Raw genomic sequence first — 15,023 nt, 5'->3', positions numbered from 1 at the left:
ACACATTATTACATGTGGTCATTTAATAATACTTTAGGGAGAGAAAAGAGTATATCGAGCAGTATATTAGCTGTGGGCAGCTAATTTTCACCACCTACACTTTGACACTTTCACTAAATGTATGGTCTATAATAATGAAGTGAAGGGATATGGTAATTAATTTAATAAAACAATGAAAAGAAAAAAGATTGTAGTTCTCAAGATTATTTTTAGTTTGACTTTTTCTCATTAATTACAGTAGAAAGGAGAAGTGCTTGCTCAACAAAAGTACTTCAGGCCTTGTTAAGTTCAGGATTATTGACTGGGAACACACACCATCACATGCACACACACTCCTACAGCCTGCCTGCAGTTAATGTATGACCAAACGTCAGGTCTGCTGACTGGCTGCACACTGAGGGTGCTTTGATCCAAGCCCTTGTAAACACTGAATGCCGGCCCCTGCCTGTGTTTGGGACAGGGGTTATCACCACAATAACACACAGACACACACACCACACACACACACACAGAACTCAGAAACATACTGGGAGTCATAAAGTCTTGAGTTAGGTAGGTGGAGGTGGACGCCTTATCTGTCTCCAGCGACCAAACATGCGGCTGGCTGTCAGTGACCCGAGGCCAGGTAAACAGACCTGCGAGCTGATAACAGCTGTAAGGGGCTGAAGGCGGAGCAGAAGGTGGATGAGCTCAGAGCCACGAGGCTCTTCTACTAAACTTAACAGTCTGTAGCATCAATTGATGTCCAGTCATCTGAATGAATGAAAAATTAACTGGCACATTTATTTGTGCTTCAGTAATGAGGCTGCTCTGTGAGAACACAATTTCTTCAGCCTTTATTTTTAGCAGTGGTTCCCAAACTTTTTTGCTGGGCCCCCCTTTGTTTTACAAGAAAAATGTTCGCGCCCCCCCCCGTGTGTCGCTAGCAATCACGTAGCACAACATTATATACCAGGTAGTCCAACTTCAGTAACCCTGCAAACGCCACTGCTGTTTAGTTTCTGTCTTCATTTATGTTGGAAGTGGTAGCAGAGCTGTACGTTTGAATTAGTTTCAAAAATCTCAGTCAGAACATGGTATGTCAAGTTTAGGTGGAAACTAGCGAGCTAACTTCCTGTTAACTTCTAACTCCGTTAAATTTAATAAATTCTGTTTTCATGGATGCCTGGATGTTAAACTTAATTGGTACACCTGGTACAGCAGCAACGCTGATGATTTTATTAAAGATGAAATCATTTAGACCGTTTTTAACTCTTAGTGTTCGTTTGACTTTGGGACCTGAAGCTGACGGAGTTTAGGACCCAGATTTCTCCGAAGCTCCTCGCTACGGCAGCCGTAATGCTCTGACAATCCATCAAGCAGTGCAGCTTACCAAAGTTGTACTAAAACGTTTTTAACAGATTTTTGCACGCCCAAATCGATTCAAGGTCAGTAAGCACAACCGGAATCCATACATAAGGCACACTCTCGATTTTTGAGAAAAATAAAGGATTTTAAGTCCTTATAGTGTGGAAAATACGTTATACAGAAGAAAAGAATATATCGCGATATATATCGTTACCGCACATGCTTAAAATTATACCGTGATATGAATTTTAGGCCATATTGCCCAGCCCTAGTCACCCTTAGCAACAATAACTGCAATCAAACGTTTGTAGTAACTGGCAATGAGTGTTTTATAGCGCTGTGGACGAATCTTGGCCCACTCATCTTTGCAGGATTGTTGTAATTCAGCCACTTGGAGGGTTTGAGCGTGAACTGCCTTTTGAAGGTCATGCCACAGCGTCTCCAAAGTCCTCATTTGGTCTTTCTTAAGTCATTCCGAGATGGACTTGGTGTGTTTTGGATCATCGTCCTGCTGCAGAACCCAAGTGTGCTTCAGCTTGAGGTCGTGGACAGTCTCCCTCAGGATGTTTTGGTAGACAGCAGAATTACCACAAAGATTCAGAATCTGAATCAGAGTGCTTTATTAATCTCTAAGGAAATTATGTCAAGGCTTCCAGATCCTGAGGCAGCAAAACAGCCCGGCCATCACACTACCACCACCATATTTTACTGTTGGTATGATTTTCCTTTTCTGAAATGCTGTTTTACTTTTACGCCAGATGTAATAGGACACACTTTTCAAAAACTTCAACTTTTTCCACGTCTATTCCATGTTTTTACCATTTGTGGATAATGGCTCTCACTGTGGTTCGCTAGAGTCCCACAGCTTTAGAAATGGCTTTATAACCTTTTCCAGACTGAGAGATCTCAATTACTTTGTTTCTCATTTGTTCCTGAATGTCCTTGGATCGTGCTATGATGTCTGGTTCTTGAGGATCTTCCTTTCTTTGTCAGGCGGGTCCTATTAAGCGATTTCTTGATTGAGAACAGGTGTGGCAGTAATCAGGTCTGGGTGTGGCTGTTGAACTCAGCTTTCCAAAGGTGAAACACCACAGCTCATTTAAGTTATAACCTGGGGGGAGCCACTTTTTTGCACACAGGGCCTTAATAATAAACACCTTCATTTAGAAGCTGCATTTTGTGTTTACTTTCTGCTCAGTGGTTTGGTATCTCCTTTGTTCAATCAATAGACTTCTGGGGCAGATGGCCCCGCCCCTTCCTGAGCCTGGTTCTGTTGGAGGTTTCCTCCTGATAAAAGGGAGTTTTTCCTTCCCACTTTTGCCAAAGTGCTTGCTCATAGGGTGTTGTCTGATTGTTTCTATATTATTGTAGGGTACTTATTAAGAATATTAAGCACCTTGAGGTGATTGTTTTCATGATTTGGTGCTGTATAAATAACATTGAATTATAGTAATGCAGCACATGTTTTCAACAGGTAAGACGTCTGAAAGAACGCCAGTTAAGCAACCAGACTCTCAGACATACTGTTGTAATACGTATATATATATATATGTGTATATCATTAGTATTAATTCACAAATGCACCCATATGGCCTTCTTTTCTTTATAATGCTCGGCATGTCATACGTGATCTTCAAAAACAATTTGAAATTCCACTTTCCCTCACACATTTTTAAATTAGCTCAGGCCTAAAGAAAGAAGCTGCTTTACTGTTTTCTTAACTTGCATAAAGTAGTTTGAACCTGCATATTGACTAATATTGGTTTTCAGTGTTTCTGAGATCTGATTTTTAATGCCCCTCAGGTCGCAGCATTTCATACTGATTGACTGATGTTCACTCTTTGTGTTCTCCAGATTCGTTGAATGGTTGAACGATGTTATGTACCTTAGATAATAAAAGCAAAATTCTTTGCAGTTTAATACTGAGAAATGTTATTCTTGAAACAGCTGATCTATTTGCCCACACAAGAGAGGTGAACCCCTCCCTTCTCTGCCTCATTTCTGGGGTACTTTTATTTATATATATCCAGTCATGTTACTAAGATGTTACTAGTTATATTAACATTTTAGTTGTTAGATGTTCCACTGTGTTTTGTTAAGCAGACCAAAACTCCATTTTTTGCCTCTATTGCAAATAAAAAAAAAAAAGATTTTAAGAGTTTTAGCAGTTGACATGTTGCCTTTCCATTGTTTCATTATGTAAAATGTATTTTTATGTGTTTATTTACATTCTAATCACTGTGTAAATGGAGTTTTTGGGGACAGACTGTCACTGTCAGATTTCCTTTGTAACCTACTTCCACAGAGTAACCAGGCTTCTTGTGCAAACATGTGATTTGAGTATTTGCCAATTATATGTCAATATTTAAAAACCTTACTGACTTTAATGTTAAAAACATCTTGTTTTAATGTTGTGATATTTTTTGTGAAGCAGTGGAAATGATCTAAACTTGTAGTTCTGACACAAAGCAGCAGCTCCAGTCCCAAGAAGACATTTGTGTTCAAAACCCACATCAGCCATCTTTAGTATATCCACATTGTTTAAAAGCATTTACACACTTATGGATCTGTTTAAATCTATTATGCTTCTGCTCACAGTTAACAGTGCTTTTCCATCGTTATAGATCAAATTAGGCTGCCGTAACAATATTGACAAACAGAGGCCTGTTATGTAACTTTTGTAATCGTAGTTAGTCTATCAAAGTGAGAAGGATGAGGCGTCCGATGCTAACGACCACATAAACCCTCGTTAATTGTCCATCTCACGCCTCCGTGTGAGAGGTGTTTATCTGGTCACATCTTTGTCACATTCTCGTCATTGTTCTCAGGTCAGCTGAGATGCTTAATCTTCACTACGTGGTGTGACTGATTTAAAAAGAAAAACAAAGGCATTAAACTCGTCTTATCATCTTCTGACTGTCACACATGTCATCAAGTACTTTGTTGGAAAATACAAGGGAGAGCTATCCAGTCTTTCAGGAATGTGCTACCTCCACATCAGCCCTTGCATGTGACTGAAAGCAGATGCATTCCGCCTTTTTGAGATAACATTTGACAAATGTTTGATATGTGGATGGTTGTCACACCATGAAAGTACAATTATAGCCACCCTTCAGGTAATCCCCCACCTGATCGAAATGGATTTGGCCATGATATCCAGGACCCATTTACTGTTGGAGCCCTGACAGGTCTATTATGACCAATTACAACACACACAAAGTAGCCCTTTCTCATCTCTGAGTCATCTCTTATAAGCTACAGCAGAGGTCAGCCCTCCTCTTTCAGTCATCTTTGTAAAGTAAAGTAACTGTCTGGTATGCAGAGGATGCCCCATTAACTGTCATTGCTGGGGACAATTACCTCGTCTGACCTGGCAAAAGATTAGAAAGGCCTGGAGGGACAGAGCTTTCTCTTTGGCTGGCTGACTGAGGAGCCAGGCATTCCTCTTGTAAACTTTCTCCTGGATCTACACTCTCCAGCCTGCCATATAGATATAATAGATATATGTATTATTATTATTTTTATTTTTTTAAAGGCATGCCAAGTGATAGATGCAGTTTCAGCGCACAATCATTTCATCGGTCTGTCACCTTATCTCTTTGTCTTTTCATTTTCTCGCTCCCACTCTCCAGTGCTTGTATTGTCTCATGCAGCCTATTTGTCTGGTTTCCTGCATGTCTGACGTGCTCGGGGAGATCCTATCTTCTCTTGAATGTCTGCTCCCTGAGTGTTGGAGAAGAGCAACTAAATAAGGATGCCATTTTTCTTGGTCATTTATTTTATCGCCAAACAATCTCATATCTTATTGTCACCTCTTGCAAAAACTGTTGTCTGTTTCTGTCAGGCTAGTCGACATCTCAGTCATATCTCTTGATCTCTGCGATTAACACTATAGCCCAGTCACACTAGAGTTAGTTGCACTTTGGAGTAGTTTACTTTTGCGTCCATGTTTCTGTGCTGAATAAAATACGCAGGCATGTAAATATATTTTACACATTCATCAAGTTATTTTGAGACCATCCATCCACTTTCTGCCACAGGTCTGGGTCCGAGGGACAGCAGAGAAGCCCAGGCCTCTCTCTTTGACCATATTCACAGATGGGATTATTTTGAATTGTGCACAAATGATAATATGCCAGTGTGGAAAAGCTTTTTATCTTTGCCAACTGTCTCAGCTGAAAGAAGCTTCATTTCAACACTGTATCTTCTCTGACCAGCAAATCTAAAATCAAGGTCCACTGTAAACCCATGTTTGGGACAGTAGGCTTTCCACACTGTCCCAGAGCCATCCCACCAGTGATATTAGGACCAAAAATTTAGGAGGTTTACCACCCTCCAAGTACTTAGTTTCTCAAGTCACTCAGTGTGTAGTTTGTATGGAGTAGGCATCGTTCTGTTTTAGGAGCGTATGCACCCGAGGATCATCCACATAGAAGTGGCTTCTAAGAATGAAACTGAGGGGCTGCAGATACAGAGAAAAGATGCCCAATGACTGATCCCTGAGGATGTGAGATGGTTTAGACTAACACAAAAACATTCTCTCCAGTTTTTACACGTCGACCAGCCTTTACACTTTAATGGAATTTTCAGAAAGAAAGTTTTATGTGGTATGTGTCAACATTTCCACTACTTATGCTTATGGTGTGACATTTATCTGCTCTGTTTTTTGTCTGATTTTTTTTTCACCTGTCTGGATCCAGGTACAGGACATGTGTTTCAGCCAGGACAGTCGCTGGGTAGCCGTCAGCACCCTCCGTGGCACCACACATGTATTTCCCATCAACCCCTACGGCGGTGCACCGTGTGCCCGGACTCACATGTCCCCACGTGTGGTAAACCGGATGTCGCGCTTTCAAAAGAGCGCTGGATTGGAGGAGATTGAACAGGAGCTGAACAGGGCAGCTGCTTTAGGAGGAGGAGCAGGAAGTCTCGCAGGAAGTGGCTGCATCTTAGGTGGAGGAGGCATCGGTGGGCGCTGTAGCCCCATACCTGGCCTGTCCAGTAGCCCCTCAGGGTCTCCATTACATGGTAAGGAGCTGGGAGGGTGAAGAAGTGAGACGCTTATTGATGTTTCAGTTTTAGAAGTCCAAGTTGGCGTCTCAGCAGTAGAGTTGTGGTCAGAAGAATACATACACACAACTGGTAACAATGAAAACTGTTAGGAAGAGCAGATTTAGGAGTTTTAAGTGGTTGCCGGTTGGTAGCATAGCAACAGCTGTGACTCCTGACATGCTCAGACGGGTGTGAGTACTGTGTGGACATATGCCGCTTCCAGAGGGGACACACTGAGCACCTGTGAACATTTTGAGTTTTGTATGTAAAACTTTATATTCAGCCACATGTTTCAAAAATTACTTACTTGGCTTCTATGTCCATTTCTTAAAAAATAGAGCTTTTTAAAACTGGATTATTCTTTTTGATACACTCTGTATATTAGTGAGTTGTCACAGTGAGTAATAAATGTGTTAGTCGTGATGTAATACATGATTGTTCCAAAGCTAGATGACAAGCAGCTTCCTCAGTTCTGTAATCTCTGTGAACTAAACAGTAATTCTCATCTAGTCTGGTTATGTTGACACATTCACATCCTTAGAACAGACCACAGATTCCACCCAGAACTGTTTACCAGCTGTGATATACTTGGAAGTTTAGCCTCGAAAGTTCATTAGACTCTCTATGAGGGTTTTTTTCCAGCCCCCATTTTTGAGAATAATTTAATCTGGCAGCAAACGTCATAGAGAGTTTATATAAGTTAACAGGAAATCCAAAAACTTGTTTCTGTTAGTTTACTCATTTACTTTTCGCAACTTCAAAAATAAGGTACATACTGACCCATGAAGTTTTGATACAGTTATATCCTCACATACCGAGTGCTGAAATCAGTGTGTAATGTGTTTACATCATAAATGACTTAAATTACCTGTTGTCAGATTCATTTTTAATTTTGATTTATTGAACCTTTATTTATACAGGAAGTTCCACTGAGACTCTGTCTCATTTACAACACAGACCTGTTTCAGACGAACATATTAAAAAGCTTCAGGTTGACTGTTTTTAATGATCAGTTGACAATTACATCAACAACATAGTTTACAAACAGCAGGTTTTGTTAGTAATGCCTTAGCGGCCACGTTAGTGTTGCTCACTTACACTCTTTTCAACTTCTGCAGAGAATCTTTGTATAATCTAAGATATAACCTAACCAAGTGGCCAATGCCGTTCCCAGCATTTATACTTGTGGGTGGTGTTTTATGTGTTAATTACCTTGTGGCTGTGGCCTGGTGTTATATGCTGTTCTAGCCATAATAGAAACAAATGCAGTACTGGGCCTTTTCCCTCCTGGGTCCCCACACTTTGTTGTGGTCATGTTTTTTTTCCGTAGGCAAATCTGTATGTTGTTTGTTCAGACATGAAATCTCCAACCAGGAATCTGCTGTTGTCTCCGAGTCCTTGTATTGAGGGTATGATTGTTGTTCCTTATATTTGAGGCAACGGTTATTTTTCTCTCACAGTTCCTTTTGAAAACTGCAGCAGAAATGCATAAGAGGAAACAACTGTACTGAGCAGGCCAATCACAGTAGCTGTGGCCTCCATTAACGCAACAGTTGGTGACATTCCTGGGACAGCGGTGACGACACAGGTCTTCAGACGGGTCTGCAGTTACTGCGTACATACGGCGTAGACTTATTGCCCATCCCCTCTTGCCACCCTCTAACACGTTAAGCAGGGAGGGGGCAACCTTTGCATTCACCTAGAGATGTGTTTCTGTCCACATGACGACTGTAAGCACGACAGTCGCTCTTTTTCAGCAAGTATCTCTCCGTCTGCAAGTATTTTGTCGTGATTGTGCAGCGATATAAAAATGGTGAGCTAAATGGAGTGTTACTTCAGGTTAGAGATTGCTGCAGTGGAGTCTGTGTGTGTCTGTGTGCATGTGTGTTTGTGTTTCCAGTGACTGGTTGTCACAAGAGCCACTTTTCCAGGGACTCTGCCACAACCTTGTCTCCCTTGTTTGTCAAACACTATTGCAGGCCACTCACACTAGCTGTGTGTACCTTTCTGGCAAAGATGCACGCTGATAAACACAGACTTTGTGTAACCTGCACTGTTTGACCCCAAAGGTGTTACTGGGAGTAAATTATCACAGTTTCTATGAGTCATGGTCTTCCTGGAATATCGCTGAGCTTTGATAAATGTGCTGCTGCCAGTAGCGGGTGGATAACTTGATAAACACTTCAGAGAACCACATGACTGGGAATCGATTGGTGGGTAATTCTGCATGCTATAGTAGAAGAGGTTTGAAAACTTAAGTCATGTTTTTTCGTGACATACTTTTCATCTTACTGCCGTGGAAACAAGCTCCTGAACTTTAAAATACTGTAACAAGCAGTTCGTTAACTTCAAAAGTGAAGGTCATGCAAGCAGATGTGTGATCTATTCCACAGAGCAGTGTACTCCTTTGGATATGTACACATCTTTCTTTTTATTTAAGAGAGACACTGTTATTTATCCCACGTTGTGTTCCAGCAAAAAGTGTTAATGTGCTGAAGTAAAATATTTAGATGGGCAGTTTTGTTTGAACCTAACCTCTTGCAGTTGGAAGATAAATATTTAAAATCGTGTCTTATCATATCTAACAATTTTCTCACTGTATCCTGTGACCAGGCTTTTTGTTTTTATCTGATGTATTCCCAATGCCATATCAGATGAACTCACCTCACTTTATCTTTTGCTGGATGTTATTAGCTCAGTGGATGTTGTTGCAGTGTTTTTCGTTCACTTATTTGAACTGTCAATATGAAACATCTGTTTAACCCAGAGGCATTACAAGCCTTGTAGTTCTGAGTTCAGTTGATTCGATGCTGTTCTCTCCTGTTCCTGTTTTTCCTGCTGTGGTTCATGAGGTACGGCTGCTCGTCTGCTAAGATTGGTCACTCTGAGTGCAGTCACACCCTCCGTAATTTACCGCTTCAGTAAGTGCGTTACACTGTGGCATCAACGTAAACACTGTTTCATACCATATTATCGGTTGCTGCTGTGGAGGCACCGATTCCTATCACTGGACTACTTGGATGCTCACATACGGCAGAAATGTGACACCGTAGTCTGGTCTCAGTCTTTTACCTTTGTCTGTTTGTTTGTGCAAATTATACACAGTTTAAAAACACGTATTTGAAAATGTGTTTGAGTTTGTTGGGCACTATAGCAGATTACTGCTGCTCGAGGTCAATCGGCTGGACTGCTAAAAGACAGAATAAATATTTGGAGGGTTTAGCGTCGTTATAATGAAATCCATTCAATTTTTAGGTGTTTCACAATATTGAACACAGGCTATTTTTCTGAATAATAGCAATAATTGTCATAAATATTATAGATGGAAATATTATAGATGATCCATGTCTCTCATCCTACGCCCAGCATTGTGCGGCCCAAAAGTCTTCAAATAGTTGATCGAAGATGCTGGACTGGCACATGAGGTTTCAGGGTCAGGTCTTACATACACTCTCCTGAGTGCCCTTGCTTTCTTTGTCCTTCCTGTCTTCCTCGTGTAGCTCCCCAACCCCCCACCACACACACACACACACACACACACGTACATGCATGGACACATTCCTCCACGGTGTGAAAAATAGTTCATCAAACATTAAAAGGATGTCTGGAGAGTCACTGCTGTGCTGCGATGAGAGACAGAGAAGCACAGAAACATCAAAGTGGGCTCGGAGGTGAAAGTGACTTAGCAAAGTAATGAGGTGCAATTGAGGAAAAATGAAGAAGAGATAGAGCAGAAGGAATAAAAGTGGGAGGGGGTAGGCGACAGAAGCAGGGAGAAAAAGATAAGTTTGTAGTAGCGGTGCTGAAAGCCGGGGTCTCGGGGAGCGTGGTCGTAAATCACACTTTGGTTTCAAAGGAGAACATTAGGGCCACCTGTCAACAATTAGTCCACACAGGGATGCCTAACTCTGTGTGTGCGTGTCTAGGTGTGTGTGTACATTTGAAAAAGATAGTGTCTACCTGTGGTAAGATATATAAAAATGAGCCGCTTTTTCCCTTTGGAGAAAGTTTGACTTCACTGTAATGTTCAAAAGGTTTCAGGAAATTAAAGTCGGGTTTGACATGACATCAATTTAAGAATTGCCAAAAAGTGCCTATTTCAGTAATTCATTATCAGTTGTGACCTGTGGAGGAAGGTCATTTAGGTCTCTCTCTCTTTCTCTGTCTGTCTGTTTTTGGTTTTTTTGAAGATAAATTGGCTCCGAGGCATCCTGCCTCATGTAAATTTAGAAATGCAGCCCCTACCGCCACCAGCGTTGATAAAACTCCATAATTTTCACCGGATGCAAACACATCGAATCACATTTGCTTTTGTGTTTACCTTCCGGCCTGTTTTTGCTGGCTGGGTGTGAATTTTGGGTAGCAAAGACGGTTTTCTTAGGCTGGCACAAAGCAGCAGGGTGAGGCAAGCTGGGGCCGGGCCACCTAGCCACAACAGCTGCCCTGTGATTGTCGCCAGCGAGGACAGCGTTGATTTTTGGGAAGGAACTGTAGAAAAGTACACATCCTTCTCAAAGCTGCCAGCCTCAGGCCACCGGCACACCTAAAAATAGAGCCTGCAATTGGCTGGCTTCTTGTCACTGTTAAAATCTGAAATGGCTATTTATGTCCTTGTGTACAGTACTTTTTTCTCTCCCCAAAGCCTGTCCTCTGTGCGATCGATGTATTGTCATTTGAGGTGATGACCCATAATGTGAGCGTCCCATGCTGTAAAAGTGTGGTTTGTCTGCGGCGCAGCTCATACAAGGCTAGATTAGTAAGTGCATATTCTGTGCACAGGGCAGAGGTTATTGAGGCTATACCAGGCATATGGCAGCCACTGCAGACGTTTTATTATTCAGATGTCTTTCAGCTCCAACCACAGTACTGTATAATACAGCAGTGTGTGGAGGAAAAAAAGCAGCTTGATCATAATAATCTAAAAACCCTCTTTGATTTTCGCTTTGCTTTGACTTCATATTTTTACTGCGCCATAGTTCTGAGCAATACCTAGAGATGAGGTTTTTATCTGCTGACTGAGGGTCAGTTTTTCTACTGTCCACATGAAATGCTGTGAAATGTCCTGGCTTTCCCCTTTTCTGCAACATGTTTATGACAGTTATGACTTGGTGTGCATTTTTTCACATGCTTGGGTGCCTTTCATTGTATACATAGCACCAGTAATACACTTCCCAACCATAAAACATCAACACAGGGCTATTAGTCAGTGCAGCAGATTTGTTTCCCCGCAAAGCAGGAGCCCTGGTGGTCCGATCATAGGGCCATCTGGGCCCTGGCGCTGGTTCAGAGAAAGAGGGGGAGGCGAAAAACAAGGTGTGACGGGAAACTGTTAATTCACTTGTTGATAAAGGGACACTTCCTTTCTGCTATTAGAGGCTGACGGGTTGCTTATTTGGGTTTGGACTTTTGTTTTATCTCGCCCTCCTCCTCCTCCAGCGCTCCCCTTCGTCAGTCATCGTCCTGTGGTGAAAAACACCAACGCTCTGCTGAAGCCGATGCCAAGGAAACATTACCTCATAACTGCTGGTGTGTGACACGTATGTGCACGGCCTCGCGCTGACCCTGTTTTTAACAGTATAGTTTACCTTAAGTCAAACAGTCGCAGCGTACAGACAGAAAATCTAGAAAGTTTCGCAAGATACGATAGATGGCTTTAACAGAGGAGGTCGGGATTTTAATTTCAGTAACGTGTAAACTGCACGAACCAGTCGGATGGATTACTTGTCCAGACTTTAGTCGTCATAATGAGCTGTCCGCCTTGGATCGCTGTCCGGCCTGAGGCTGAGCTAGCCAGCATTTGCAAAGGGACCACATGCATGCCATTTCAGATTTTTATTTTATTCTTTTTTAATTTACTCTCTGATGTGGTTATACCATCTATACCATCTCCACGGCTACTGACCTCACCCAGATATCAGCGATATTTAGCTGACGCATGTCCAACCTCACAAATGAGTGGACACATACTTTCCAGCCATTTGGTGCCGTTCATTCTCACGTGTAGTAAAAGGATGGTCAAATATATTGCAGCAGAAATGCTAAGCCTGCTCGATCCCTTGTCCCCTGTAACAATCCAAAAAGCGTTGTTTTTTTTTATCAGTCAGTCTGTTTGATGCCTAAAATGAAAGACTTGAACTTGTTACATTTATTCACTGATTTGTCACATTGTCTCCAACATCAGCTTATAACCAGCCATATTTTTTTTCATTGGTTTATATTGAAACTCATGTTCATTTTTAAAATTAAACATAGTTATGTACAAAAGAACATGATGAACCATATTAAACTTTTATAAATGAAATAACTCGTGGAGGGGACAGATTTCGAATTTTCTCAGATAGATAATACTTTGTACTTTTCAAATGTATGAAAAAAAGTTCTCCAGCAGAAATAATATCTGTTGATATTTAAAACTTTCCAGTAACTTTTAGAATGGACATAAAAAATAATTTTAGGTTCACTGGGTCAGCAAAAGTGAGTTGAGCCTCTGCATGCGTCTGTGACCTCGCTGTGCTGTAGTTGACAGGACCGAGTTTATCAGTTTCTTACCTTTCTTTGACCTTGTCCTACATTTTCTGTACACCCAACAACAACACAAGGATGCACATGGTAGCACTCTCCCCTGACATGAAGTTCTGACATTTTATCAATGACTGCAACATTACTTCCTGTTCTTTATCCTGAGACATTTGTATCGTGCTTCTGTGTCTCAGCTGAAAGTTGGAAATAGATCAGAGTCATTGATCATTTGGGAAGTATCAGTCAGACAGTAGAATAAGACAGAATAAACTTTTGAATAATAAAATGATTATAGAGGTGAAGACGCTGTTTTATTACCACAATGATCCTCCGTGTGGCGCTGTGTGGTCAGGATTGCCGACACTCTGCAGAGGGAGGAGCAGAGCAGGCAGGCCGTGCTCCGCAAAGAGAGACGCACAGAGAGGAAAGGACTCGTAAAGCCTGACTTGTTGCTGCAAGGATTTCGCCTTGATACAAATCTAACAACACAGAGAAAGCAGGGTAATTTCTCTGGACCCTTTTTTATGAATGGTCACTTCCTCCAGCTAAAACAACTTGCAGCCCTCCTTTGTAGGTTGTGTTTTTTTTAAAAGGCAGTCTAAACACTTATCTGGTGAATGTGGGGCCTCTTCTCGACCTCTCTTCTCCTTTTCAGTTTTAACATATTTAGAAAACGAGAAAGACGCAGTTACATTTGAAATGAGATATTTTATATAACAGCGAAGACACTTTATTTCTTCTCTGAGCTGCCTTTGTTTTCATAATTCGCCTCTTTTATTGGTGACACAGAAACCAGCTTCACCTCTAAATCCTACTGTATAGATCTTAATAATTGAAATGACAAATTACTTGTCAGCAGGAAATAGGAATTGGCAAATGGCTTCCTACAAGGAGCAGATGTTCTTTTAAAAGCATTTTTCCCTCGACCTGCCATGCAGTCAAGAGGATTTGTACATTACTCAGTACATTTGATTTAACAGTCGTGTGCCATCAAAGGTAAGCTAGTGTTTGCGGATCGTGTTTGTTGCCGGCTCCGGCGGCAGGATTCTCCCTGCGGTCGTCGCAGGAGCCAGAGCCCAGCTTGGCTTGAGTCAATAAACGGAGAGCTCAGCGTAAAACCACACAGCAATCGAACAAGCTGTTTACCCTGAAAATTAGCCTTCCCCTCTACTTTTAAGGCTTTTAAACCAACCAAAAATACACAGTGCAAGGAATATGTATCTTGGCCAGCATTTGGGCTCCGCCAGAGACCTCTGTCCTCTTTATAGGAACCCTAATAACTCAGCCTCCGTAGCCACTAACCCTCTCGTCACTGGCTGCACTCATCATTATTTGATTTGCAAAATTGTAAGGTAGAGATAAAGAAATAAAGCTGGCTTGCCATTACACACAGGCAGCACTTGTGGCTTACAGCTTATTGCCTGCCATGTGAATAGCACACGCTCTGAAAAGCCAAAGCCGTCCATTGTCACAGAAATCGATAGATTTTACATCCTGCTTTTGTTCTGTGCAGCACTTGGATCCTTATGCTTAAAAATCATTTCTATATGAATTCTGAAGCTTAAATCCTTCAAGACGTTTCTGTTCGGTCATCTTTTTAATGCAGGGTGTGTGCCCGTGTAAAATATGCATTAAAAAAATGTCAAACATGCTGTTGCTGCTAAAAAATGTCTCTCAGATTCATTTCTTTTTCTTCATAATTCAAACCAAGCTGATTTGAGTTTAAAGGTGCACAAGCGACGCCGCGTCTTTGTAGTCCTTAAAAATAAAGAAGCGTGTATTAACCTGAAAGAAACCTTTCCCTGCTTTGCCCTCAGATTCGTTGTTTGCTCGTGGACTAAGTGTTTTTGACATGCTGTTTATTTAGACTGGGAAGTCAAAATTCTGCCTGCTGAACCCAGATCATAGCGGCCTGCAGGTTGTTACCAGCAGAACCGCAAAAAAAGCCAATCAGCACGAGATGGGGAGAAAAGCACGTCTGCACCGACTTTCCACGTTTCTGTTTGCACGTGTTTAACTGCTGTAGGTGGTGGATGCTGGTCCATTAGTGCAGACGAAAAAAGACAGGCACCGCTTTGACAAAATAATTAAAATACCAACCTCCT

The 15,023-nt window shown here is 41.6% G+C and overlaps 1 protein-coding gene across 10 annotated transcripts in view; it reads left to right on the top strand.

The window, feature by feature from the left end:
• Nucleotides 1-15,023, top strand: part of bcas3 (BCAS3 microtubule associated cell migration factor) — a 315,169-nt gene that overhangs the window by 58,935 nt on the left and 241,211 nt on the right. For all 10 annotated transcript variants that reach the window (XM_026193347.1, XM_026193356.1, XM_026193348.1 and 7 more), the window contains exon 15: nucleotides 6,048-6,375. In XM_026193347.1, the coding sequence (XP_026049132.1) occupies nucleotides 6,048-6,375 (328 nt within the window). The remainder of the gene's footprint in view (nucleotides 1-6,047; nucleotides 6,376-15,023) is intronic.

This window comes from Astatotilapia calliptera, chromosome 14 (assembly GCF_900246225.1).
Source record: "Astatotilapia calliptera chromosome 14, fAstCal1.2, whole genome shotgun sequence".
NCBI lineage: Eukaryota > Metazoa > Chordata > Actinopteri > Cichliformes > Cichlidae > Astatotilapia > Astatotilapia calliptera.
The sequence above is the reverse complement of the archived record's forward strand: the minus strand, read 5'-3'. Positions and strand labels throughout refer to the sequence as shown.